The sequence below is a fragment of the Netta rufina genome (genome assembly GCF_964035555.1).
Source record: "Netta rufina genome assembly, chromosome: 5".
Taxonomy (NCBI): domain Eukaryota; kingdom Metazoa; phylum Chordata; class Aves; order Anseriformes; family Anatidae; genus Netta; species Netta rufina.
In genome coordinates, this window is record NC_140128.1 from 27,230,430 (window position 1) to 27,257,187 (window position 26,758).

The 26,758-nt window shown below is 37.6% G+C and overlaps 1 protein-coding gene across 2 annotated transcripts in view; it reads left to right on the plus strand.

Annotated features, from left to right (window-relative positions):
* Positions 1–2,587: 2,587 nt before the first annotated feature.
* The window catches only part of EIF2AK4 (eukaryotic translation initiation factor 2 alpha kinase 4), a 38,343-nt gene continuing 14,172 nt past the window's right edge, over positions 2,588–26,758 (plus strand). Inside the window, exons 1-24 of one of the 2 annotated variants that reach the window (XM_084288184.1) lie at positions 2,588–2,818; positions 3,305–3,352; positions 4,412–4,527; positions 5,658–5,760; positions 8,297–8,470; positions 10,344–10,424; positions 10,917–11,065; positions 12,511–12,623; positions 13,645–13,802; positions 14,227–14,762; positions 15,137–15,246; positions 15,597–15,754; positions 16,112–16,524; positions 17,278–17,347; positions 18,481–18,564; positions 19,032–19,154; positions 19,650–19,754; positions 20,058–20,115; positions 20,822–20,901; positions 21,571–21,672; positions 22,103–22,153; positions 23,233–23,469; positions 24,012–24,087; positions 25,722–25,843. In XM_084288184.1, coding sequence (XP_084144310.1) covers positions 2,666–2,818; positions 3,305–3,352; positions 4,412–4,527; positions 5,658–5,760; positions 8,297–8,470; positions 10,344–10,424; positions 10,917–11,065; positions 12,511–12,623; positions 13,645–13,802; positions 14,227–14,762; positions 15,137–15,246; positions 15,597–15,754; positions 16,112–16,524; positions 17,278–17,347; positions 18,481–18,564; positions 19,032–19,154; positions 19,650–19,754; positions 20,058–20,115; positions 20,822–20,901; positions 21,571–21,672; positions 22,103–22,153; positions 23,233–23,469; positions 24,012–24,087; positions 25,722–25,843 — 3,420 coding nt within the window. In that variant the 5' untranslated portion in view covers positions 2,588–2,665. The remainder of the gene's footprint in view (positions 2,819–3,304; positions 3,353–4,411; positions 4,528–5,657; positions 5,761–8,296; positions 8,471–10,343; positions 10,425–10,916; positions 11,066–12,510; positions 12,624–13,644; positions 13,803–14,226; positions 14,763–15,136; positions 15,247–15,596; positions 15,755–16,111; positions 16,525–17,277; positions 17,348–18,480; positions 18,565–19,031; positions 19,155–19,649; positions 19,755–20,057; positions 20,116–20,821; positions 20,902–21,570; positions 21,673–22,102; positions 22,154–23,232; positions 23,470–24,011; positions 24,088–25,721; positions 25,844–26,758) is intronic. The other variant, XM_084288185.1, reaches the window with a different exon arrangement.

The window sequence follows — 26,758 nt, forward strand, 5'->3', positions numbered from 1 at the left end:
TAGCTCCGAGGCAGAGCGCCCGGCCCCCCGCGGGCAGCCCGCTAGCGCTGCTGCCGCTCATGCTGCCCGCTCTCCCGACAGCGAGCTCCCGCCGCACCCCAGCTGCCCCTCAGCGGAAAGCAGCTTGTCGGCGAGTCCCGGGAAACCGACGGGCCCCCTACGTCCCTGCGGGAAAGCCCAGCCCAGCCCAGCCCGGGCGGCGCGGAGAGCCGCACAGCCCCGGTGCCAGCCACCGGGCACACCGGGGAGCCGAGCTCCCGCCTCCGCCATCACGTGGCCAGCACGGCAGCGAGGGCCGCCATTTTGTCGGGGTGTGTCGCGGGCGGGCCGCGCTGCTCCCGGCGCCGCCCCGTGACGGGAGCCCCCTGTGGGCGCCGCGGCTTCCCGGGAGGGTGTTTCAAAGCAGGTCCCGAAACTCTCGTATTTCCACGTATGTTACCCACTGAAATCTTGCGAGCTTGTTGAAATACGTATAATACTGAATCTGCCAGGAGAGATCCTATATAGGCATAGAAACTTGTGTGTTTAAATGCGCCAAGTGTGCCTCCATGTGGCAGGTGCCCAGCTTAAAGCACTTTAACTTAAAGACTTTCAGAGGGCAGCTTGTTAAAAATCAAGCCTGTGTTTTGTCCTGTGTGCCCTTGCTGGATTTCACCTGGGCCATGTGCCTCCCTTACTGTGTGCCCAGGGACCTCAATGTGCATGTCCCACAGCTGACAAATTTGGGAAGATTTCAAAATGTGTTCAGGGCAGGTGGGCTCCAGGGATGTTCACCGTACTCCAGTAAATGTTTATGGACCATGTGAATATTTTTTTCTCCCTTCAAACTATAATTTGATTGACTTTAATGCAGGTTTTCACAAGGCTAGTTGAGTGCAGCACTGAAAAAAATGTCTTTTCCTCTCTTACCCATTGAATTTCACACTCCTGCTAGGGTACCAGACTTTTAAAAATAATTTCTCACCACGTTTTTATTACATTTTTCTCCTGCTTTCTTCTTGGAAACAATGAATGTCTGTAGAAGAAATTATGAGAAAAAAAATAGAATAGCCTGAGGCAGACATCTGGTCTAGAACATTTTATCCCAACTGGTTAAAATTTTGCCAAGCCAGGAACAACTAGCACAGTTGGGCCATTGCAACAGTACCCAATGTTACCAGACGCAACCCCACAGAGCACTTGGCAAGTCTAGAGACCTCCTTTCTGTTCAAGACAATTATACTGAAGTTTCTTAATTACTCACTGCATTGTATCTTCACATTGGCCAAACTTGCTACATCTTTGTGTGGAAGAGAAGATGAATCCATGGCCTGGAAACTTTAATTTCTAGTCTTTAATGCATACAAAGTGACAGACGAGCACACCCTGCTGCACCAGTACTTCGAATAGAGTAGTTACTTCTACACAGGTGCAAGAGCAATGCCAGTGCCCCAGGTCACATTTGGCCATAAAAGGAGACCTCTGTTAGACAAAAACATCTTTGGTCACACAGTTCCCACCAAAAAAAAAAAAAATATATATATATATGCATATAAAACATATATATATATGTTTTATATATATGTATATATATGTATATATATACATATGTGTGTGTATATATATATATGTTTTATATATATACATGTATATATATATGTTGTATATATATATACATGTATATATATATACACACATATGTGTATATATATATACATGTATATATACATGTGTGTATATATATATATCTATATATACATGTATATATACATGTGTGTATATATATATATTAGGCAAAAATTCTATCACTGAAGGCACTTTCCAGGCATTCTCAGGGAACAGTATCAGAACAGTGATGCAGTTAAAATTAGGCTTTAATTTCACTTACAAAAAGTTGGTTGTTTCTTTTTACTAATAACATGATGGAGTCATAAAACTAGCAATTAATAAATAAGTTATAAAACCAGCTGGGACCATGTGATCTTAGATTAAATGAAGTGGAAAGATAAACAAAAGTATGCACGTAGCAAGTTCTCACGTTCAGAAGGACTAACAGAGCTATAGAAACTACTCAGTAGAGTAGCTCCCTCCTTAGGTAGTCTACTTAGAACAAAAAGCCTATACACAAAGGTCAGTAAGGTGAGAAGGGTGATATATGGCCTCAGGGTAGCAAGCTATGGACTACTAGAACGTTTCCATTTGCCAGGGAATGCACACCTAATGCATGAATTTATATGTTTAAATTTACTTGGGGTATTTTCGTCAGGATCACAAAACTTAAAAGGTGACCTCATCTTCTCATCATCCTTCTGTTCAGCAGAAGGGAAAGGCTGAAGAAAAAGCACGTTTCCTTTCTGCTCCCCTGACAGCTCCCCGCTGCCTCTGTGCCACGTCCCACCACAGCCACCCGCGGACAGGCCGTGGCCTCGCCGGGCGTTCAGCCAGGAAACCCCTGCGGTGCTCACACCCCGCCTCCGGGTGGAAGCCACGGGAGAAGCTCCAGCCCCAGCCCAGCCCTCACCCCGCCGCCCCCGGACACGCCGTGCGGCCGGGAGCGGGGCCGTGCGGCCGGGGCTCCTCCTCCTCCTCCTCCCGCTGCCGCCGCGGGGCCGGCGCCGCTCGCAGGGTGGCAGCGCCGCGGGGCCGCCCGCCATGGCGGCCGCCCGCCGCCGCCCGGGGAGCTGACATGGCCCGGCCGAGCGGCGCGCAGCAGCTGCCGGCGGAGGCGGCCGCGGAGCCGCCGGAGAGCTACCAGCTGCGGCAGGAGAACGAGCTGCAGGCGCTGGAGTCCATCTACGGGCAGGACTTCCAGGATCTGCGGCAGGGCCGGGCCTGGAAGGTAGCGAGCGGGGCCCCGCGGCCCGGTGCGGGGAGGCGGCGGCGCTCGGTGGCCGTGCTGTATCCGCCCGCCTCGCTGGGCTTTATTTCATTTACTGTTTGCTTTATCCACGCGGGCCCTCGTCCTCCTGCCTCCCGGCTGAACGGGAAGCCCAGCGAAACAGGTCTCCGTTCTGGAGAGGAACAGAGCGGGTTTTAATTAACTGGCTTTTTATTTTTTTATTTCTTAATGCTTCCGAATTTATTCTTTAGCTGACTAATTACATACCTGCTTATCTCATTCATCTCGTCGGCATACGTGTTGCTGATCTCTGCACATTCACTCTATACTGTGGCTTATTCTCACTGTGGCTGTTTTCCATCAGAACTTGATACTTACACTTTATTTTTTTACAGTATTGTTTTTTTTTAATTACAATTGATTGCCCAGGTCAGCTACTCATTACTCTTTTCCATTTCTCTTTCATGTCTGCAATGTCTTCTTGAGAATTTTTTTCCAGCTGCATCTGGTGGCACTGTTCTGCTGTACCCGGAGGTACTGGTCACTTACATCAGTCCCCCAAAACTTCACTGTTACTCTTGTCTGTCTGTCCTCTTTTGGCTTTAGTTTCTACAAAGTATCACGGCTACTAATGTTTTTTCTGCCATACACCCTAACCTAAAATTCTTGCAGAAACTGGTGACTTTTTTGGGGGGAGGAGAAGGACTGGAATTTAATGCTAGCAATGTCAGTAACTTCCCAAGTTCTTAGAGTTCATAGCAGTGCTGCTGGTCTCCCTCCCTATTAAATTCATACCTGACATCCTTTTGACTTTACCTGTACTTTTCCCACTTGGAAATGCGAAGGCAAAGTAGAGGGGATATTGACCATCTTTTAACTCATTCCCATCTGTGTTTTTCTACGTCATCTTATTTCCATACCTGCTCCTGACATTACTAAGGTCTGTTCCCTTTAAAAAAAAAAATCTAATTGAAAAGAAAAAGTTTAGAATGTTTATATGGGAATGTTCTACTTAAAAAAAAATTAAAAAATAAAAAACTTCAAGAGAATGGCAGGAAGGGCAATGCTAGTTAAAATTACGCTTTATGCCAAAAATAAAAATATAAATACAACAAATCTACTATTTATTTGGCCATGCAAGATGTGATGTTATAGTCTATCGTCATGTCAGAAAATAATGATTGGTGTTTGTTAGTGAGCTAAAACAAACAGAAAAGAAACAATTTCATTTGTATGTTGAATGTATTAATTTGCGATATTCCACAAATAACCTGTCACAGATTGTTAACTTTTTTCTACTACTAGCCTACAGTAAGCAAAATAGGAAGATTTTATTATTAAGCCTCCTCTTTGCTTAGTCTGACTCATCTTTCTATTAACTGTAACTGCAAATTTATCAGATAAGCTGTGGTAAAGAACCACCTCACCTTCATTGAGCAGCATCAACACTTTAATGTATTACTTCCATGCTTTGGATGGTCTAACCTGAATTCTGCCATGATACAGGTTGTGAGAGTTGTGTGCAATAACTCCTGCTTCCATTATAACAACAACAACAAAACTTTTAAATCAAAGCTTTGTTTTCCATTTTAGGTACGACAACCTCCTGAAATTAATTTAGTTCTGCATCCTCAGGGATTGACTGGTGGTAATGAAGTATATGCCAAAGTTGATCTGTGGGTCAAGTGTCCACATACCTACCCCGATACGTGAGTATACATTAAAATATAACCTTTTTTTTTTTTTCTGTGAACATTTATCTCTTTTTCATATTGAAATGTATGTTGAAAGAACATGTGGTTTTATTTGTTGCTTATTTTTGCTTTCTGCATGTCTGTATTTGTTCAGCCTGTGGTGTGAGGGGTGACCATAAATCTTTTTGCCTGAATTGGATGTGGTCTCTTGTGCAATGGAGAATAGTAGGGCTACATTTGTCAGGAAAAGATTGCAGCCCTGAGCTGTAACTTAAAGATAAGTAAGTACAGGTGTACCTGCTAACATCTTAGTGTCCTTTTGAAACTTTTTCTCTTCATGGCCTATTCTGCTAATAGTGGGACTGACTATTTGTAAAACAGTCTGTTGTCCTACTTGCACCTGCTATTCCTGTTTTCTGCTCTTGGAAGACATCTCCACAGAGATAGTAAAAAGAATTGCATATAGTGAGCACTCCTGGTGTTTTGGGTCAGCAAGTAATTTTGGGGTATAGAATTGCTGTGCAGGCACAGACCAAAATGTTCCATTCAGTCCTTATGTCACTGACTGTGCCCACAGCAGAGCTGCCTTTACCCATCCATTTGTACTGTGGCGTGAGGGGCCACAGTACAAGGGAAGCGGTGTTCCCAGCCAAGTGATAGCTCAGTTATACCCTGTAGCATGGGGCATAGCAGTCCCTTTACTTTCTTTTGTTTGTTTGTTTAAGTTACCATAGCTATGCAGGCTTCTTTATGTTTTTGTCACCTGTACAGTGGTGATAAATTTTAAGCACCTAAATATTATGCTAGTAATATTTGCAAAGAACTGTTACGTAAGTCACTAGTTAAGAGCTGGCTGAATCATAAGAGACTGCAGGGAGAAGACCTTGATAGGTCTTCTGTTACTTGTAGCTGACAAGTAATGTGCAACTAGAAAAACTAATGAGTATAAAATCAGATCTCTGACTTCATATCATGTATGTAATATTTATGAACTGCCTTGGTGAGTATTGACCAATTGCCAAGTGACTATGAACTCCATTCCTTTTCCATCGCTGACCATTTTACCTGCCTTCTGTCTTACACAGGAGTTTTTTACACTTCTTTTTTAATAAGGCCATTCTTTATGTTCTGTTGCTGTCCCCCAGTGTCCCTGAAATAGAACTGAAAAATGCAAAAGGCTTGTCAAATGAGAAAATAAATGAATTAAAATCCAGACTAGCTGAACTGGCAAAACAGCGCTGCGGAGAGGTAAGAACTCTTCACTTGAGAAATATGCTCTGGTCCTAAATAGTTCCAAAAATGTATAATATAATGAAATACATCCATATTGGAAGTATGATTTATCTTTTTATTATAAACGTTTCTGTTTAATGAAAGTTCAGAATTTGCACACTTCTACAATACAGTGTATATGTAAAAATGCAAGCTTTATTCCTGTTTAAAGGCAGATTTAAAGGCTCAGTTTGTTCCTAGTTATTTCACAGTATGAAAGGCAAGAACTTACTCCAAAACTGAGAATTTTGTGCACTTTTCAGATTAATCTGAGTACTGTAAGTGGATATAGCTTTTAAAACAAACTGACAACATAGGGAGTTTGTCAGTATGATCTGCTTCATCCAATGCTGAACTGGAGGGTGAGAGACCATGATTATAACACCAGCTCAACAGCTGACTTCTTCTGGGGCTGTAGCACAGTCACTCCATGCCATTGTGCCTTTTTTCCTACTGTGCCTAAGAATGTTGATACATGACTTCCCCACTGAATATGGTAAAAAGAGAAAGGTGGATAAATATGTGAAGCATAGAAGTTGTATTTAGTTTTAAAGGACCTTATAGCTCCCCGGGTGTATTTGGTATTAAGGATACCTTTTTACATTGCTGCTGAGAACTGAAATGATTCAAAGAGTTAGTAGCAAACATCAAATTCTTTGTGAAAGCAGTGTTTATGGCATATTTCTTATCTCTATGTGGAAATGTTACAGGTGAGCACATTTGATTTGCTCTATTTGCCTTTTTGAACATGAAAGATACACAGCTGCAGAAGTTACTATATGCTGCAATAATATTCTGCTTTCAATTTCATAAGTCTGTCAACTTCACAAGTTTGGCAGGGGTTGCTCCGCTTCTAGTGTTGCCACATCAATGCCTTTTTCCATTTGTATACTACACTGCTATTTTATTTTATTTTTTGGCCAACTTTAATACAGATACTTTCAAAAGAACTCTTCTGATACTGTTTTGTTCGTTATATTTAATGCCAAGATTTCTTTTTATAATGACTGCACTATGGACAATTATAACAAACACTAGAAACAAGGTTCAAACTTTCAAAGTAACCACAAAGCCATGACATACATTCTCAGTCTGCTCACAACTGACCCTAGGAGAGCAATCCTATTGGCTTGTAGGGCTTTAAATACCATTTTGATTTCTGATCTAATTGAAAGAGGCTACAAAAATGTTACACGTTTTTCTAATAATTATCCAGAGGGAGGATCTTGCTTGATCCAGAAACAGGCAGGTACAGTTGTGAGTTACATATACAGTACATTTTTAATGAATGCAATACACAATGTAGTCTTGCATTATTTTCTCTGCAGGGAAAGGGAGTCAACTATTCTCTCTGCCTTGGAAGATATGCTTTATTAAACTGTATTCAGCAATATTGAAAAAATTAAAATGCTTCAGTTACCTGTCAAACTGAACAACAGATGGATTTTTTTAAATTACTGGGATTTTTTTCTTTTTTTATACCTTTGCACATGCATGTTTGCCTTGCATTTTTAATAGTAACCTGAGAAAGATAATCTAGTTTGCACGTCAGACATATGAATATTGTGCTATTCTTTCTATTCTGAATTGCCTTCTGTCTTCATTCTTATTTTTAAAAAAGGTGTTTCATTGTTTGAAGATGTTTGAAATGTCAGTCTGTTAGAGGCAGATGGTACAATTTGGTATGGCAGTTCTTCCAGCTATACATGCAAATTGAGCTCAGTGCTGCTTCGAAGTCTGTTGGGATGTATCTTTCTAATGCGTTCTTTGGTTTTGGAGTTGCAGTGGTCTACGAGTGCTGTGGACTGCTTGAATTAATAGAGAAATGCTACTAGGCTGAAGAAAGCTTAAGTCCTGACAGGTCAATAGGCCATCAGTGTGTAACTAGTTGAAGTAAACAGTAACTGAAAATTGATTTCATCCTGGCAAGCTGTGCAGCAGAATTTAGCTAAGGTTTCAGTGCAGTTCTTATTTTAGTAGTTGTAGTTTTAGAAATGTGAAATGCCTTATGTGGCTTTACAGTTCTAACTGTGAGGCTAGATTAGAGAGAAAGGATTGGATTTATTGTTAAGAATGAAAAAAAACAACTATTTTGTAGTAGTAGTAGCTACAGTGATAGACAATTTTAAAGGATTTATTGTTGTAGTTGATATGTCTTAAACATGTATCTTTGTGAATAGGAAAATATACCTAAAAGGAGATTTAAAAAAAAAAAAAAAAAAGGGATTTTGCAGGGAGGGAAGAGGGAAAGTGCTTAAATCTGTCTTTCAGTAATTTTCACCGTCTGTGCTACTGTGGTCAGGAATTTTTATTAATCAACCGTAACATGAAATAGCTCTGACAAAAAGTTCTGAAATACAGTAAATTAATCTGGTAAGTAACAAAATGAACAGTCACACACGGTTGCTGCTGTATTGCTTTTCCAAGTGGGGTATCATTTTACAATGTTCTTTGAACTTGTTCTTTCAACTAGTTTGAGCTCTGCATGCCATTCATGTTTATTTTCTTTCAGGTGATGATATTTGAACTTGCAGGCCATATACAATCATTTCTCAGTGAGTATAATAAACCACCTTCCAAGTCATTTCATGAGGAAATGCTAAAAAATCATCAAAAAGAACAAGAAAGGCTGGCTCAGGAGGAATTGCGTAGGGCACAAGAAGTTAAAAGAAGAGAGGAGCAGGAGGTAAGAGAAATTAAAGAAATAACCCTGTATTGTTTATGTTATTTTAACAATCTGTAGTAGATTTATGTGGCAAAGTTTTGCTAGTGGGGGGCTGAAGGGGTGGCTTCTGTGAGAAGAATCCAGAAGCTGCCCTGTGTTAGGTAAGGGCCAGCCCCAAAGGGACTGGCTTCTGCCCAGACCCGAGCCAATAAGCGATGTTGTTTGCACCTCTGTGAGAGCAGATTTAAGAAAGGGAAAAAAACAACTGCTGCACAACAGCAGCTGGGAGAGTGAGGAGTGAGAAACAGCCTTGCATACACCAAGGTCAGTGAAGAAGGAGGGGGAGGAGGTGCTCCAGGTGCCAGATCAGAAGTTCCCCTGCAGCCCATGGGGTACCACAGTGGAGCTGGGTTCCACGCTGCAGCCCATGGAGGAGCCCCTGGTGGAGCAGGTGGATCTGCCCTGAAGGAAGCTGCAGCCTGTGGAGGACCCCTGCAGGAGGAGGCCCCAGGCTGGAGCTGCAGCCTGTGGAGAGGAGCCCACACAGGAGCAGGTGACCTGGCAGGAGCTGCTGTCCGTGGGAGACTGATGTTGGAGCAGTTTGCTCCTGATGGATGGACCCATGCTGGAGTTCTTGAAGAGCTGCTGCCAGTGGGAAGCCCCCACAGGCTCAGTTCAGGAAGGACGGCGTCTCATGGGAGGGACCTCACGTGGAGCAGAGACAGGGAGGGACCGTGAAGGAGAAGCGGAGACGAAGAGTTAGGGACTGACCTCAGCCCCCATTTCCTGTTCCTCTGTGCTGCTCGAGGGAAGGAGGTGGAATGGGGTGGATAGGGGAAAGGTGTTTTTAGTTTTTGTTTCTCACTTCTCTAGCTTGTTAGGATTAAGCAATAAATTTCTCTAATCTCCCTACACTGAGTCTGAGTTGCTTGTGACAGTAACTGTTGAGTGATCTTCCTGTCCTTATTTCAACCCTTGAGTCCTTTTTATTGTTTTTTTCTCCCCATTTCCCTTTGAGGAAGAGGAGTGAGAGAGCAGTTGTGGTGGAGCTCAGCTACCCACCTGAGTAAAACCACCCTCCACACAGTCATGATTTTGTAAATCATCCTGCATAGCCATAGGTTTTAAGGAATTATAATTTATCAACTGACACTGACAGCTCTGACCAATAGGTACTATGTGAACTATCTGCTGCTGTTGTTGTAACATTTTACGGATGAATTTTTAACCTTGAGAAATACTTGTGTAAACTTGAATGTTTGCAATACTGAAGCAAACTTGAATGTTGTTTACTGATCCTATGGAAACCATTTATAAAGGGGATCTTATACAAAAGTGTGAGTAAATACATTCAGTGTGTTCCAGCTTAAACTAGGAATTATTATCCAGATACATATATAATCCTACCTTTCTTCACCATAGATTGACTGCTATATTCACTATGACAAACTCCTCTAGAGAGCAGTAAATTCAATCTAAGGAGACACATTTATTCTGCACTAGAAGTGAGGGCATTCATCTGGGTCACAGAGAATTGTGGTGTGAAATCTCCACACTGTGGCAATACGGACATAATAGCTATTAATCTAAAAAATAACTTTTTAGCTTACTTCTCGATATCTTCTATGCATGAAACTTTATTCTTGGGTCTGTCAGTAGAAGTTATTTTCTTTTATCTGAATTCCATTAAACTTCATCATACAATTGATGCTATTTTGTCGTAACAGTTGATATCTTTTTATTATTAATGTTACTTTATTTTATTCTTCTGAGATCTACAAATACTCTAACACTTTTGTAAAGTCAATATCCTAGATTTTTGACAAGGTAAGATTAGCAGTTGCATTGTACGCACTGTTTGTTGCATGTTAAACAGCACTGAAATTCATTTCAGCAACGTGAAATCCTTAACGAGATTCAGAGACGGGAGGAAGAGAAAAGAGAAGAAAGAAAAAAGAAGGAAATCGCCAAACAGGTACTCTTTCTAAGCAGATGTCCTAAAAACATTGCAATACCTTTTTGTCAACTCCGTAGCACACAGGAATTTGAAAGAATAACATGACTCAACTGTTCTTGATACCTTCTCTCATCTCATGCTTTTATGAGATCTAGGTTAAAGTAACATCTGTTCTTGAATTCATGGAACTTTTTTCTGAAATAAAACTAACTGTAAGGGAAAATAATTTAGTGGCATCTTTTTAGTGTTCTGGGATGGATGTTTTTAAACAGACATAGAGTAAATCTAGTATGGTAATGTGTTAACTGTTTCATTCCAAAGCATCCTTACAGTCCTGCCCAGACAGTGCTGAAATGTGCTTTCTGAATCTCAGCACTTCTTCCTCAGCTTCATCTGTACATTTATTATGGAAATCTATTTTCTTCTCTGATCTGGATGACTATATAGAATAGTAGTCAAGTATACCCGCATATTCTTCTGTACTTATCCAGTATTTGTCCCGATTTACAGGAACGTCTGGAAATAGCTGCTCAGACAAGTCAAGAAAATTCTCACAGGAGAGAGACTGCAGGGTACAGAGTTGCTTCCAGTTTGAATGGGAACTGTTTGGAACGTGGAGTGAATAATAAACACCGCCCAAATTCAGCTGGACGTTCAAAGTATGTATGTCTCTTTGCATGTGGATTTTTTAATCACAGTTTGCATATGGCAGTTGTTTCTGTATAGTATTTGATAATCCAGAAATCCGCTTTCCTATCTCATTGCTAATCTTAGTATAATCAAATGAGATGCTGTCTTTGCTTGTGGAACAAGACGTGTCTCAAAAGTTTGTGTTACTATGCTTTAACATCAAACGCATACAATGGACTAATACAGACTTACCACACAACTGTTCTTGCATTATGCCTTCTTTGCATTTTGTGTTCTTAAAAAAAAAATAAAAAATGAGAGAGTGAGAGAAGAAAAAAGGGCAGAGTTACTTATTCTAACAATGATAAAAATAATCAAAAATGATCTAGAAGTGCCCTGGTACCATATTTGTAGAGTTAAGCAAAAGCTCAGCCTATTTAGTTTTCTGAGGTCTGTCTTTACAAGGACAGTGGTTCCCTTTGTTTGTATGTTCATGAAGCCTGAAATTTTGGCTACTGGGACTTAAACATTCAGAAGTTTATTTTAAATGTTTTTAATTTCATTTATAAAGTACATTTGAGTTCAGAAGGCCAGATGCTTTTTTTGTATATTGTTCTTTATACAGCTCTAGTGAAGTGACATCTCCAATGTATGTTTTTTTCTTTCTTAAATTCAGTATTTTGAAGGAGTTTCTACATGACCCTTCATATACTCTTGTGATCTCTATACATAATTGCATTTATTTGGAGGACACACTGTATAATGGTGATAATTCTATTTTGAAGTAGATTGTACTAAGATATAATGGAGGTTAGTTTACATTAGTGGTTTTCAGTTCTTTCTGATCTTAAATGCAGCTCCATACATGCATGTGAGAAGGTTTGGAATGTACCACTTCATTGGTTTTTGTTGTTGTTGTTTAGGCATTTTGTGTGTGTTTTTTTGTTTGCTTTTTTTGCAAAACTTTCTCCTTGCAGGATTAATTTAGAGGAGTAAAATCAAATGGCAAATCCATTTTAAGTTGGGAAAAATAATTACGCTAAAGCTGGAATGATCTTTAAAAACTGCATATATTTGCTTTTTGTTATGTTTTGAAAGATAATACAAATCAAGACACACTTAGGTATTTCTCAGAGCAGTAGTATGTTTGTTGTGGTGGTTGGTGTTATTATTTCTGTTATGTTTTCCAAACTGAAGATGTCATCCTCAGCTGCAGAAGTTTTAAGGTTTGGATTGAACTCCTTGCTGATTCAATTCCTGGCTTTGATTTTAGACACCCAGTGCAAAATGTTGTTGTTTGTGAAATGCTGGATTTCTACTCAGATGTTTACATTTACACTAACTTTGATGAATGTTATGATTGAGTACAAAAGTGCCTGAAAACTAATCCTGTTACAGAAATGATATGTTTAGGAACTAGGGACTGCAACAATATTTTTTTGAGACAGAGAAAAATGTTCTGTCCATGTTGCAGACGAGAACGCCAGTTTTCTATTGGTAATAATGAAGAGTCCGCCAGCAATTACGAGGTGTTGAACTTCAGCACAAGCGCTGGGCAACTTACTGTTCATAAAGGAAAATGTTTAGGTAAGCAAAATAACATTTGCAGCTTGACATACTATTTTGGGAGCTGTTGTTTTTTGGGAGGGGGAAAACCTGAACAATGTTACCAGGTACAAAGTAGCAAGGGAGAGAAAATATTGTTGTGGTATATGAAATGTCATAGCCAGGATTGGGAGAGAGTAATATGCAAAATTACTTTGTGATAAATATTTCATATTTTCTTAAGATTATTTTAAGTAAATGTCCATTTCTCCTGAAACAATTACATAACTGAATAGCTATACCAAAAAAACACCCATTCAATGTTTTATGTTCTCTTCATAACTAAAATAACTCCCTAAGCAGATTTTTTTTTGAATTTAAATGAATAGCTAGCTTGTCAAATACACATTGCCACCAAGCAAGAAATCATTTAACTTCAGGAAATGTGAAACCAGTCGTAAGAGCAGGGTTAGGGATACAGGCTTTTTTCTGCACCATCACTGCTGATAGCAGTGGGATGAAAGCAGCAGTTCTAGTGACAACTAAATACATGCAAGAATAGGATACTTTTGGAGATGAAAGGCCTCCATGGAGTGCCATGTAAGTGGACCATAAAATGTTCTTGTTCTTTTTCAGCATAGCGCTTCCTCAGTGGCAGGATAAGCAATCTAAAAGTCTCTGATGCAAAAATAATTTTATTATATTGCAGTTTTATGTTAAACAGTTATGTCCATAAGAGTTTGGCATTTGTTCGGCAGGAAGAGTAATCAGTTATTGAAACCTGAAACTCTTAAAATGTGCAGCAATTTCTGCCAATTTGCTGTAGTTTTCATTTGACTAGTATTAGTTTATTTTATCTACACAGAATTCACATTCATCAGAACTGATATTTTTCATGCCACATGTAGGTACAAATTTTGTTTAGTTGTAAGTAGTTCTGCGTTTCAGGAGTTGTAGAAAGCAGTGTTTCTTTAGCATTTGCAGGAGCTCTTGTCAAGCCTTTACCAAAAAAAAAAAAAAAAAAAAAAGAAACTGTCTTCCCCTTCTCTCCCTTCATGTATAGGCAAGGATGAACAGCTTGGTAAATCAGTCTACAATGCGTTGGAAATTCACAGTGGAGACTTTGTTTTAGTATATGAGTGGGTTCTGCACTGGCAAAAAAAGATGGGAAAATTTCTTACAACACAGGAAAGAGAAAAGATTGAGAAGTGTAAGAAGCAGGTAATGCCCATGTGTTGCACTTGGCTTGATAAAGTTTAGGGCGTGTTCGATGCTTTTGATAAAACTCTTAATTTATATTAAGCTTGGGAGGGTGGTGATGAGTCTGAAAAGTTCAGAGTTTTCCACTTCAGAGCAAAATTAACATATTGGGGTATTCAGGAGTACATTTAAAGTAATACAACTACAAGGAAGTGTACATGCAAGCATGCATAAATAAAATAATAAAATATTACAATTCTGAAACAAGAGGAAATCAGATGTGCCTGGCAGAAACCAGAATTGTTCTTGCCCCTTGTCTACAATGCATTTTTTTCACATGAGGATGAGGATGTCATATACTGTATATATTTTTTTGTATTATCTATTTTAATTGTGCGTTCATGAAATATGACACAATGCATGTTATGTTGTTTTTCTCTAACAGCTTCAGGGTGCAGAGACAGAGTTCAGCTCACTGACAAAGCTAAGTCACCCAAACATAGTACATTATATATGTATGAACCTTAAAGAACGGGATGATTCAATTGTGGTGGACATTTTAGTGGAGCACATAAGTGGTTACAGCCTTTCTACATACTTGCACAAAGAGACTCCGGTTCCAACTGAGCAGTTGCGCCATTATGTGACCCAGATTTTGTCAGCTCTCGACTACTTGCACAGTAATTCAGTAGTGCACAAAGTTCTTTGTGCTTCCAGTATCCTGGTAGATGCTGAAGGAAACATCAAGGTGACAGACTACAGCATTTCCAAGCGCTTAGCTGATATCTGCAAAGCAGATGTTTTTGAGCAAACCAAAGTCCGTTTTAGTGAGGATGCTCTTCCCAGCAAACCTGGAAAAAAAGGAGATGTGTGGAGTCTGGGCTTGCTTCTGCTTTCACTCAGCCAGGGCCAAGTAACGAAGGAATATCCAGTTGCTGTTCCTAGCAATTTACCTGCTGACTTCCAAGACTTTCTGGAAAAGTACGTGTTTTCTGCATTCCTGTATCTTCTTCTCTTTTATATTATTATTATTATTTTTATTTATTTTTAAGGCTTGAACAGTTTTTCAAAAGATCAGCTAAATCACCCTGTGTCACTAGTCGTAGTTTTTTAGAGAAAAGGCATTTTCTTGCTGCTGGCTCAGGCTGCTAATCTGGGATCCAGGAGAACAGATCTGGTGCTCTCTTTTGCTCTGTTCTGCCACCAGCTTTGTGTGGATAAGTCATTAGTCTCTCTTTGCGTCTGATTCCATCAGAATTGATAAAGGTGATCATTCCTTAACAGAAATCTGTTTGAACGTTTAGGTCTGATCTGGGATAGTTCTTTGAACTCTTCTCTTTTTGGGTTGCTAACAGATGTGTTTGCTTAGAAGATAAGGAAAGATGGACTCCTCAGCAGCTGTTACAACATAGTTTCATAAACATTCCACAAATGAAAACACCTGTAGCAGAAGAAAATCTAGATGGTGAGAAACTCAGTTCTTTGTGTTATGTTAACACAATAATAACTGGACCACATGCCTGCAGTAACAGAAAAATTGGGCTCTACTAGAGCATCAAAATTGTGCTTGTGCAAGTGCTTTGCAATAGCTTCTCTAGAAGTTAAAGACCACAACAGCTTATAGGTCCATGACTAGCTGGGTTGGTCTGACTGTTGCTTTCTCATCAGTAGAGAAAGCTGATGCTTTAATTAAGCCTGGAAATTCCTCCACCTTCTGCATCATGTAAATGTGTCAATTTCTTGTAAATTTCTTCCCCTTATTGCCTTACCCCTGCACTACTACCAGTGCTGGTAACTGTGATGTCCTCATTACAGATTCAGCAGGTGTAGATTGCATGGAAACAGTTGTACCCAGCAGTCAGATATCCAGCGCTTCATTCTTCACAGAAACACAGAGACAATTTTCACGCTATTACAATGAGTTTGAAGAGCTAAAATTACTTGGCAAAGGAGCTTTTGGAGCAGTCATCAAGGTACGGTATAAAAATTATTTCCCACTATTGAATCCTTTTTGGAATGTGTTTGTCTCCTCTGAAGCAAAACAATGTACTCAACATTTACTTGGTTTTGTTGATGATTTTCTAGTGTGCTGTGCCTGTATTATGTTTGTTTTATCTGGAATTGAGTAGGCTGATAAGTTTTGTTAGGAATTACTGGGATCATAGGGAGAGAGGTCCATCAGTATGGGGAAGTTTGCATTTGAATTGCAGACATTTCCCAGGTAGAGGAGGGAAAACTTCCCACTTCCATTAAATTATTCTACTTCTGACTCCATTTATTTGGTAGAGCGTTTATAAGCATTTGATTTCAGATTTGTTCAAATTTTTCAGGTGCGAAATAAGCTTGATGGTTGCTATTATGCTGTTAAACGTATCCGCATAAACACTGCCAGCAAGCAGTTCCGGAGGATTAAGGGGGAAGTAACGTTACTTTCCCGCTTGAACCATGAAAATATTGTGAGGTATTACAATGCTTGGATAGAAAAACATGAAAGTCCTGCTCCCGTTGCTCCATCATCTGAAACAGCCGAAGAGAAGAGAGTGCCCACCAAAGCAGATCTCATCCTTAATACTGAGGAGTCAAGTGATGTGGAAGCCAATGCTCCTCCCCCAGTTCTGACAAGTTCAGTTGAGTGGAGTACTTCATGTGAAAGGTCCTCCAGCAACAAGTTCAGTGGAGCTGATCAGGAGTCCAGTGATGATGACGATGATGATGGCGATGGGGTGTTCTCACATTCTTTTTTGTAAGTAGTCTTCATCATTAGCTCTGTAGGGAACAGCAGCGTGGCTGAGTATTCCAGGCTTGTGTCTTTTACCATTCTCATTTGTGTCAGATACAATTCACTGCATTTTCGTTCTGTCCTCTAGCAATAAATTACTGTATTTGCCAGCAGTTGGATAGCCAGGGAGAGGAAAATTTGTAGTTAAAGACTGTCAGTATAAGAGGAAAATGTTGGCTTAGGCTTTTAGAAATTTCTTAGCATCTGTTTCAGAATGCATGGCTGTTTACTTTTATGTTGGACTATCTTCCAACTTTAAGACATACATTTTTAATAAACAATATCAGAGAAATATTAAAAATCCTGAAAAATACCTTACTCATTCTCTCTTCTTTTGATTTTATTAACATATTCAATACCTATCACTGTGTGGGGGGTGGTTTTTTCACTTATGTTTTTGTTATTGTTGTTTAAGCATTGGATCATAAGTGAACTTATCTCAGTTTTTCTTATTGAAGGCAGAAATGAAATTTTCCTCATGTAAATATATGCCTGCATTTTAAGAGGCTGAGCTGTCGAAAGAAGTTTGGCTTTGCAAGCAGGATACTTTTGTTTTCATATGTTTGTTTAAGGCATATAAGGGTCCTTCAATAGAAACTTAAATAAAAGAAGGATTTTTTTTTCCGCAAATATAGGCTCCAGGTTTCATAATAAATATTTTGGTAATATTTACTTTAGGAATACCAAAACTTTTTTTTTTTTTTTTTTTTTTAATAGGCCAACCACAGATTCTGAAAGTGAAATAATTTTTGATAACGAGGATGAAAACAGTAAAGGTCACCCTCCAGTAAGTATAAAGATAAAGGTAGTGGAAATGCTGAGATCATAAAATAGCCTTTGACATGCAAACAGGTTGGTTGGGAGGTTTTGTTTGTTTCATGTAAACACAGACTCACAGGGTTATGTTCATGAAAGCAAATGTGCCATCAGGAGCTACATAAAAATACACCTGATGCTACTAATCTGAATTCTGTTTCTCACAGTGTCATTGAGCTAAATGTGAGTCACATTTCATAGTCATGAGCCTGGTTAGTGTAAGTTTAAGACATGCATGTGCGTGATTTATCAATTCACCATCTGGATTGCCTTACATCATGTGAAAGTTGAAATTCTGTTCTCTTTTTAGGGGACATAAATCAGTGTATTTGCTCATACTAGACACTTTCTGAAAGTGGTGACGTGTTTGTAGCAGTCAAAGAGATGGGAGGTCAGCATAATGTATGCAAGATTTTAGTTGTTCTTAAGATTTTGAATCACACCACTTTTAGTGAAAAGTCAGAGCACTGTATCACTAGAAAGCTAATACACGGAACTTTCTACAGCATGTAGAATCTGTCATTGCCAATCCTGATGATTTGTAAAATGCTCCAATTGATTCTTGATCTCCTTTCTGTTGAAAGGTATATCAGTATGACAAAGCTTTCAACATATATTTAATAAGATGGCAGTATGCTTACTATCATGGAAGGATAGAGAGAATTTATATATCAAAGTTACTGTTTTTCTGTTCATTATTAATTTTACTAGGTATGCTTTGTATATTGCAGTTTCAAAGGTGTTGTTTGTTCGTGTTGCTTGTTCTGTTGTTCGTGTGTTTGTTTTAAATATGACACATTTTGAGATGCAGATTTAATCTAGATCTTCTAGAAGACTTTTCTTCCAGTGTCTAATTATGACAAAAATGTTATTCATTCTCACTTTTGAAAGTAAGAGTTGGGTCATATCTGTTTTTCTAGCAGATTTAGAAGCAGCAGTGTTATAAAAATGTCAATATATTATTTTGCTAATATTAAAACCCAGTCATAGAAGATGAGTTTTCATGAATGTGCTTTACCCACTAAAGAACAGTAGTATGCATTAAAAAAAAACTCTGGACAGCTTCCTGTAGCTATCTCTTCTGTTATTTTTACTGTGATACAGGGTGAAGAAGGCAATGAAAAGAGTAGCCATGAAGAGGAAGACAAGATACCAGTCATTCAGACAGTGCATTACCTGTATATTCAGGTCAGTCTGCCTGTAGCCCTGGTCTGGAAGGGAGGCATAACTAGATGGAATTAGATTTCTGTGATTGTTTGCACATGCTGTGCATACACCTCATATAATTGGTTAAGGATCCAAGTAAAATAAAGCCAAAGATACTTGGAAGTTTGGTTTAAACATAGATTATGCCTAGACAGCTTTCATCTTGTTTTTAACATTCATGTATGAAAATGGACTACTAAACAAGCTAGTACCATTGTCCCTGAAAATGGAATAGGACCCATAAGTGAGATCATATTTTCTAGCTAAAATACACCTCTCCATAAAAATTCCAAACAGCTGAATATTTCCATGATAGCTGCTTCTGAACTGTGTTTTACAGAACCAGGCATTAATATGCTCACATACTCAAGTTTCTGTGATTTTGTTTGTTTGTTTGTTTACAAAATTGCTCTTTTCTCCCTCTCTTCCCTACATATGCACAACTGAAGATGGAGTATTGTGAAAAGAGCACCTTAAGGGATACCATTGACCAAGGATTATATGAAGACACCAGTCGGCTTTGGAGGCTTTTCCGAGAAATTTTAGATGGGTTAGCTTACATCCATGAAAAGGTTAGTAAGTATGACAGTTATGACCTGTCCACAATATATATGTTATGATATATTCTGCTCTACTCTACTCTATTCAATTTTGAGCATTTGATTCTGTATAATTGTCTTTATTAGCAAATTTTGTTCCTTATTCTTCCTATTATTATTCAGTTCTAGGGCTTTAGAATGCATTATCATAAATTTGAGTTTTGTAATGATTCACTTCAAACCTTTCCCTTTGTCATAAAAAAAAAACAAAAAAACAGCCTACCTTTAAAAACATTGCATTAGGTATCTATTAGCACTAAAGATTGTTTCTATCTTCTGGGCTAGTGCCTGTAGTCTTACTTCGAGATTAATCATCAGTGACTTAATGCACTAAATTTTCCACTCTATATGGAATAATTAAATTACGTAATACTGCTTTTCAGTCTACTATAAAGACTTACATTTTGCATTGTGTTTCTTGTTTCATATGCTGTTGGTCTTTTTTTTGTTGTTCTCCTGCTATAACAGGGAATGATCCACAGAGACTTGAAACCTGTGAACATTTTTTTAGATTCCGATGATCATGTGAAAATTGGTGATTTTGGTTTAGCTACAGATCATCCAGCAAATGCAGTAAGTACAGCTGAAAGTGAATGAAGCAACTTTCATTTTGTGTCGTAATATTACACAAATGCTACATGATTCCATGTAATATTACATGAATATATTATATATTACATGTAACATTACATGAATATACATTGAATATACATGAAAATAGAAAGTAATGCTCATCAGACTTTATTGTGAATGCCATAAATATTTTTATTTCTAAGAGTCTAGAATTAAATTGTGTGCTGCAAACCAAAGCAGCAAGCAAAACCAACAGAAACATTTCAAGTGCCATGTGCAATATACCTGTTTTCCTAATTTCAGGCAATCTCTAAACAAGAAGAAAATCACTCCGATAGTTTTGCTAAGTCTGACCCATCAGGTTAGTATACATTGTAGCTTGCTTCAAATGATTTTAAGCAAAGTTCTGTTTTCTGCAATACGGTGTACACTGTTAGAACTTTGAGTCACTGTTTGAAAATGACTTTGTGTGTGTTTTGTTTGTTTGTTTGGAGGAAAAAAACACACGACTTCTGAGTGGATATGTTACATATAATCTGGCAGTTTTGCCAATTGCCTGATTGAATTTGTTTCCACTGCTAGCTTTCTGCCACAGACTGGTGCTTTTATTATGGTGGGTTATGTAGAGATCCTGTGTATCTGTTCTATCTGTACTTAATGTTCTCTTAACTGTGTGGCACATTTTAAGACTTGAGGGAGTTTGGTTTGGTTTTGTTGCTATTGGCTTTGCTCCATATTAGGCTGATTTTTTTGTTTGGAGAAAATGTTAGTATATGTGTATCTTAAGATGAGTGAATTGTAAGTGATACTTAGTTGTATCGTGTACTGACCTACTACAATTCTGTAAAGCAGTAGGTAGGATGTAGATAGTACAGACAGACACTTATGCTTGACATATGAAAGTAAGAACTGTTTTGCAAACTGTTCTTGCCTGGGTATCTCTTATGAAGAACTGCATTCCACCCTGAAAGCAACAAAGACAAAAGATTAGTGAGATTTCCTGACTTGGATGCTGCATTTTTTTCCTGCTTTCTTGAAATTAATGTTTTTTATCTTTTGATGTGTAGGTAGTTTGACAGGAATGGTTGGTACTGCATTGTATGTCAGTCCAGAGGTCCAAGGAAACACTAAGTCTACATATAACCAGGTATGATTAAATAGACTTAATAAAAAGCCAGCATGGAATCTAAGGTACTATGTACAATGCAGGTCGCTCATGCTCAACAGTGGTGAATTTGAGGTGGAAAAGGATGTGGTAGGACTTTTGAGATAATCAAGGGAATGAGAAATTTCCACCTTTGGGACCAAGGTGAAAGGATATAGGCAAGGCAGTTATTTGCGCTGTGCTGTAACTGTGTCTACATGCAAACCACCTGAAGTTGAAAGGTGGGTCTTTCTAAGTGAATGGGTTAGAAATCTTACAACCTTTAGCTAAAGTAAAATGTCATCATCTGAAGTATATATTGCTCTCCTGGATTTCTAGATTGTGATTTTTGGGGGGTGGTAGTACTTTTTTTTTTTCTTTTCGGAGGATCCTGTTTATATGCAAATGTATATATTTCAAAGCAAGAGTGATTTCGAACTGAAACAGAGCCCTATATGTCATGGCAGTGCTGCAAAGATAAAAGATACTGAAGTCTTCCAAATCTGAATTGATTGCATCATTTAACAAAAATTAAACAACAATAAAAGCCAACCCACATCTCTATTATGCTCTCTAATGTGAAATGTAAACAAAATATTATTTTTCTCTGCTGTCGTCTTTGGCAGAAAATTCACAGGTACTGCATTTAGATTTCCATTTTGTCTTCCACAGAAAGTGGACCTATTCAGTCTGGGTATAATATTCTTTGAAATGTCTTACCACCCCATGAGTACTGCATCAGAAAGGATCTTTGTTCTTAGTCAGCTAAGACTGGTAAGTTTACAGGTATAAAAGATTGAATTCTGTGCATCACATAGCTTAAGAAAAGGAAAAGGATTCAAAACAGCAAAAACGTTTCCATGAGGAGTGCTTTTTTTTTTTTTTTTTTTAAAGGAAAAAAAAGTTAAAATATCTAATACAAAAAGGATAAAGTTGGAGCTGTTAGTGACATTCTCTTAATGTAATGTAGATTTCTTTGTTATTAACATTAGTCAGTATTCAGTATTTCAGGCATTTCAGTAACATTCTTTCTGTTACCTCTTCAAATTAACTATGCCATGTTTTTTTGTTTGTTTGTTTTTCCCCCATTGAAATAAAAATGCTTGGTCTTTCTGATTAAAAATATGGAACTTAAAAATAAGACCAGCTTGCATAAGCTGGAGTGACTGTTCAAACTAACTGTGTTTTTTGTTTTTTTTTATAGCCCAGTATTGTATTTCCTCAAGACTTTGATGAAGTCAAGCATGCAAAGCAGGTAATTTTGAAGGCATTTTAACTAGTAGGTATTCTCTGTGAATAAGAATTAATTATTATTTTTTCCACTTAAGTCTAAATTAGTAATTTCTGCCAAGCTGTTATTACCTGTTATTAGAACAAAGTGAAGAGGAAAAAAAAAAAATAAAGTTGACATGGAAATATGCTTATCCACGGAATTCCCTGAGTACAGTCATAAAGAAATGCAGAGTTCACCCATATATATGTATCTTTTAAGCTGTCATGGACAATTTTTACTTTTTAGGCATAAACAAATTGCAGCTATGTTTTTTTAACCCTTAATTTAAACTTTAGAAAGAGATCCATGTCACAGAACAGGAAGAGATATATAGCTTAAATTGACACTCTTAGTTTGAAAATTGCTACCAAGAGCTTTTTGAGCAACTTGGGACAGCAAGAATTCAGTGGATTTGAATAGAGTTTTTGTTTGTTTGTCTTTTTTTTTCTTTTTGTCTCATCATATTTAGTTCATGCCTCCATGGCAGAGGAATGAAGTGATAAGGTGCAGTGTAATTTTTTTCTGAACCATCTAAGAAAAATTCTTTGTTGTGCAAGGACTCTTTCATTAACCATTAGAATTAACTTTTTGTCTGTTTTGCTAGTGGAACAGCAATCTGTCTGTCACTAGTACCATAAAAATATTCCCTTTTTGTACAGTTTACCAAAATATGCTGGGAAGATTCTCTCTTTTTTTAGTGTCTGTAACTCTCTAACCTATGCATGTGACCGTGTTTTCTCTTAACTTTGTTAATAAAATGCCAGAGCTTGCATAACATATAACAGCAAAAAGCACTACATATTCTTGTCACCCCTTGAGACCTAAATGGACTAACAAATTTCTAATAATTTTAGTCATTTTTTTATTTGGATACTACCGTAATAAAAGATACTTAGAATAAGCAAAGAATTACCCAACTTAAAGATTCAGACCCTGCTTTCTTTTTTTTTTTCCTGTATAGTCTGATGCATGTATCATTCTGTATATGTGATGTGTCTAAGAAGGTTTTTGTAAATACTGCTAGCATAAAAAAATATATAAAATTTTGATTTAATTTGTAGAGATCAGTTATTACATGGCTCTTGAACCACGATCCTGCAGCACGACCAACAGCTGTGGAGCTGTTAAAAAGTGAACATCTTCCACCACCACAGATGGAAGAGTCTGAGCTTCATGAAGTACTCCACCATACCTTAGCAAATGTGGATGGAAAGGCCTACCGGACTATGATGAGTCAAATATTTTCACAGCGTATATCTCCAGCTATAGACTATACCTATGACAGTGATATGCTTAAGGTTTGTAGGTGTTAAGGGGATGTTTTTGAGTTTTCTCATGTATTGGATTTAAAAAAAAAAAAAAAAAAAAAAAGTGAAGTTGATGTGGTTAAACTCAAAGCATGTTTGAGATAATTGCAATCTCTTAAGATTAACCTTCACATTAGTTCCCATTTAAAGCTACAAATCTGTACTATGGGGGCTGAATACCCTCTTCCCATTTAACTTTACATTAATTCTTCAATGATGAAATAAGCTTTATTCTTAATTTATGTCAAACTAATGCATCTGATTGCCAACGTAAATTGTGGGCTTTGGCTATTTTCTTCCTTTTCTAATGGTGGCAAAGTAACCCTTCTCTGTCTGTAAGCTCATAAATCTTTCTAAATCAAAATACAAGATAACACAGTAAAATAATGCTTTGTATAACTGTAGTTTTTTATTGTGTAAACTTTACAATTGATGATAGTGAGAGAAGGTAGCAGCATACTTATTACCTATATTGTATAGAGTGTTCATCGCATATAAATTATATGTGTACTTTTTATTTGTGATGGTTTCAGGGTAGTTTTTCTATTTGGGCAGCCAAGATACAGCAGCATGTATGTGAGATTGTCAGCCGGATATTTAAAAGACACGGTGGGTGCGTTTACAAAAGTTGTTCATTTCCTTTTTTGTGACTGAATGGATTCAAGGGAATGGAATGGTTTTGTTGCTATCACATGAGTCACAAAGTATGTTCAGGAGTTGCATATCATTTCTAAGTTTTGTATAGTTTTTGCTGGTATTTTGGCATCCCAATAGCTGTTAACTTCAAATCTGAATGATTTAGATTTTCAATAGAAAGGACAGTCAAAATCTGAATTATGTCTTTGATTGTATCTCATTGTTCTGATGCGTCTGTGAGAGCTTTTAGATGTAGAGAGTGCTACGTAAAATGTAGGTGTGAGTATGGGGATAGCTCTGTGGTGAGAGACCAAACATCCACGTGCATAGTAACTTGCCTGTGAACAAAGCCAGAATATGAATGCCTTAAAAAAGAATGTAAAAACAGAGCAAGTGTGCCTTCAGCTATACTGCCCTTAGATTTGCAGTTCAGGAATTAAATGAGCTGGAGCTAGTGTCATGATGATTTTCTTTCCGTTACTTTATCCAAACAGTAGTAATAGTATTTAATCAATTTTTCTTCCTTTAAAAAAAAAAAAAAATATATATATATATGTATACACTGTCCCATTCAAAATGTTTTAATTCATATTATTTTATAGGAGTTAATTGTGTTTTCTATAAAAGTGTATAATCTTTAAAATAGAAACTGGAAGATTTCCTAGTAGATATACTAGTAGCAAATAATCTGATTAAGCATAAGGATATGGCAATACAAAATAAGAGAAACAGAAACCTGAAGTGAAATAAAAAGTTACCTTTTTTTCCCCTCCATTTAAAGCTTGACAAACTTTGGAAAGCAAAGTTTGGATATCTAATTTTTTTCAGTCTTTTAGTGGGGGGGAAACATGTTTTCCATTAGTTTTTATCTCTGTCTGCAATGATTATAAGCATTTCCCTATATTTGGGGAGCTTTCTGGTTGATTGCTTTGATATAAGGCTTGTGTTGAAATCTAGTTGAAGATTTTGGTAAAGCATCTATAATAAAGTAGCAGTTTAAGAGTCAGTAGAGAATTTAAAACAAGAAAGTATTTTCTCAATGATTAGTGATTATATTGTTTATAGTAGAGTTTCCTCTGAGGATTAGATTCATACAGATAGATGGTTGCAAAATATAATTAAAAAAAAAAAAAAGGTATTTAATGAGGATTTTAAAGTGAACCACAAACATTTGAGGCAGTTTTTGGAGAAATGGGATACATTTTTGAACAATATTTGTTCCCTACAGAAGTGCCTCTAGACCAAAACAGTACTACCACTATCTATAGAGTTTTTAATTTGTTCCTTTTGCATGTTTTTCTGAAAAGTGTTTTTAAAGAGGGAGGGCAAGGTGAGGATTCTGCAGGGGCTGTGGAATTGGCACTTCTCTGTTTATTTGAGGGCTGCCTTTTGATTCCAAGAACTGTGGAAGATAGAACATCAGAGTTTGGTTGATGTGTTTCTTTAATAGGCTTTCCTCTTCCACCGCTAAAGGATGTTTAAAATAATGCAGTTTTTAAAAAGTATTGGTTGAGATTAAGCAACCTGGCAGAGTATGATATAAACTTGTAAAAAGTAGATGTTAATTTTGAAATGGGAGCTAACAGTATTTTACTATTTTTATGTAGGAGCCATCAAGCTGCATACGCCACTGCTCATGCCTAGAAATAAAAAACTGTACGAACATAACGAAGCTTCATATTTCATGGATCACAGTGGGATGCTTGTTATGCTTCCTTATGACCTCAGAGTAAGTAGTATCTTCTCTGCAGGCAAAGCTGGGTTTGAAGAGTGCTGTGGTGTTTGTCAATACCTTTGATTTACCGGTTATGAATTCGGTTTATGCTTATACTTCCTCAAGCTACTGAAGCAGTCTATCTTTCAGTGCCTGTTGTATTCTTCTTAGTGCTCAGAAAACCAGTCATCCTGGTTTTCACAGCTGGAACTGTTAAAAGAAATATTTTTTTTTATTTTTTATTTCTTTTTTTTACCATAGGTGAAAATAATACCGTATTATCAATGTGGTAGATGTCACTGCTGCTTTCATTTTTTGTCTTGCACATGTATGAGACAAAAGACTTTTCCTATGACCAGTGAAAATATTCTTATCCCCTATTTATATGTCTTTTCTAGAGAATGTATGTAACATTCTGCCCAGTTTTATGTTCCCCTTGAGCATATATTGTAAAGGGTCATTCTCCTCTGGAGAGGAATTGTATGTGCAGTTGAAATTTTAGTGTCTGTGATTCAGTACTGCCCAATTAAACGCAATGTTGGTGTAGTTAATTGCTTTGCACTTAATTAAAACCTAAATGCTTTAAGTTATATTTTTTCATTTATTACTGACAGTTAAAGAACCTGACCTTTTATATTGCATATTATTAATTTAAGGTCAATGTGACTCACTCTTCCTTTGCATTTATAACATCAAGCTATATATACAGTGTGATTCACAGCTAAGGACTTGTGCAGGATCTACAATATTGATTTTTCTGTTGGATTTGCTTGTTTTGGAAAATGTATTGGCCAAAGTTTTATTAAACAAATACTCCTTTATATCTTCATGTAAACGAAAAAATACTTGCTAGTACATTTCAATAGGCTCATAGTCAAGTTAATGATGATGCATTTTGCATTCATTAGGATACTTAAGAAAGGTCCTTGT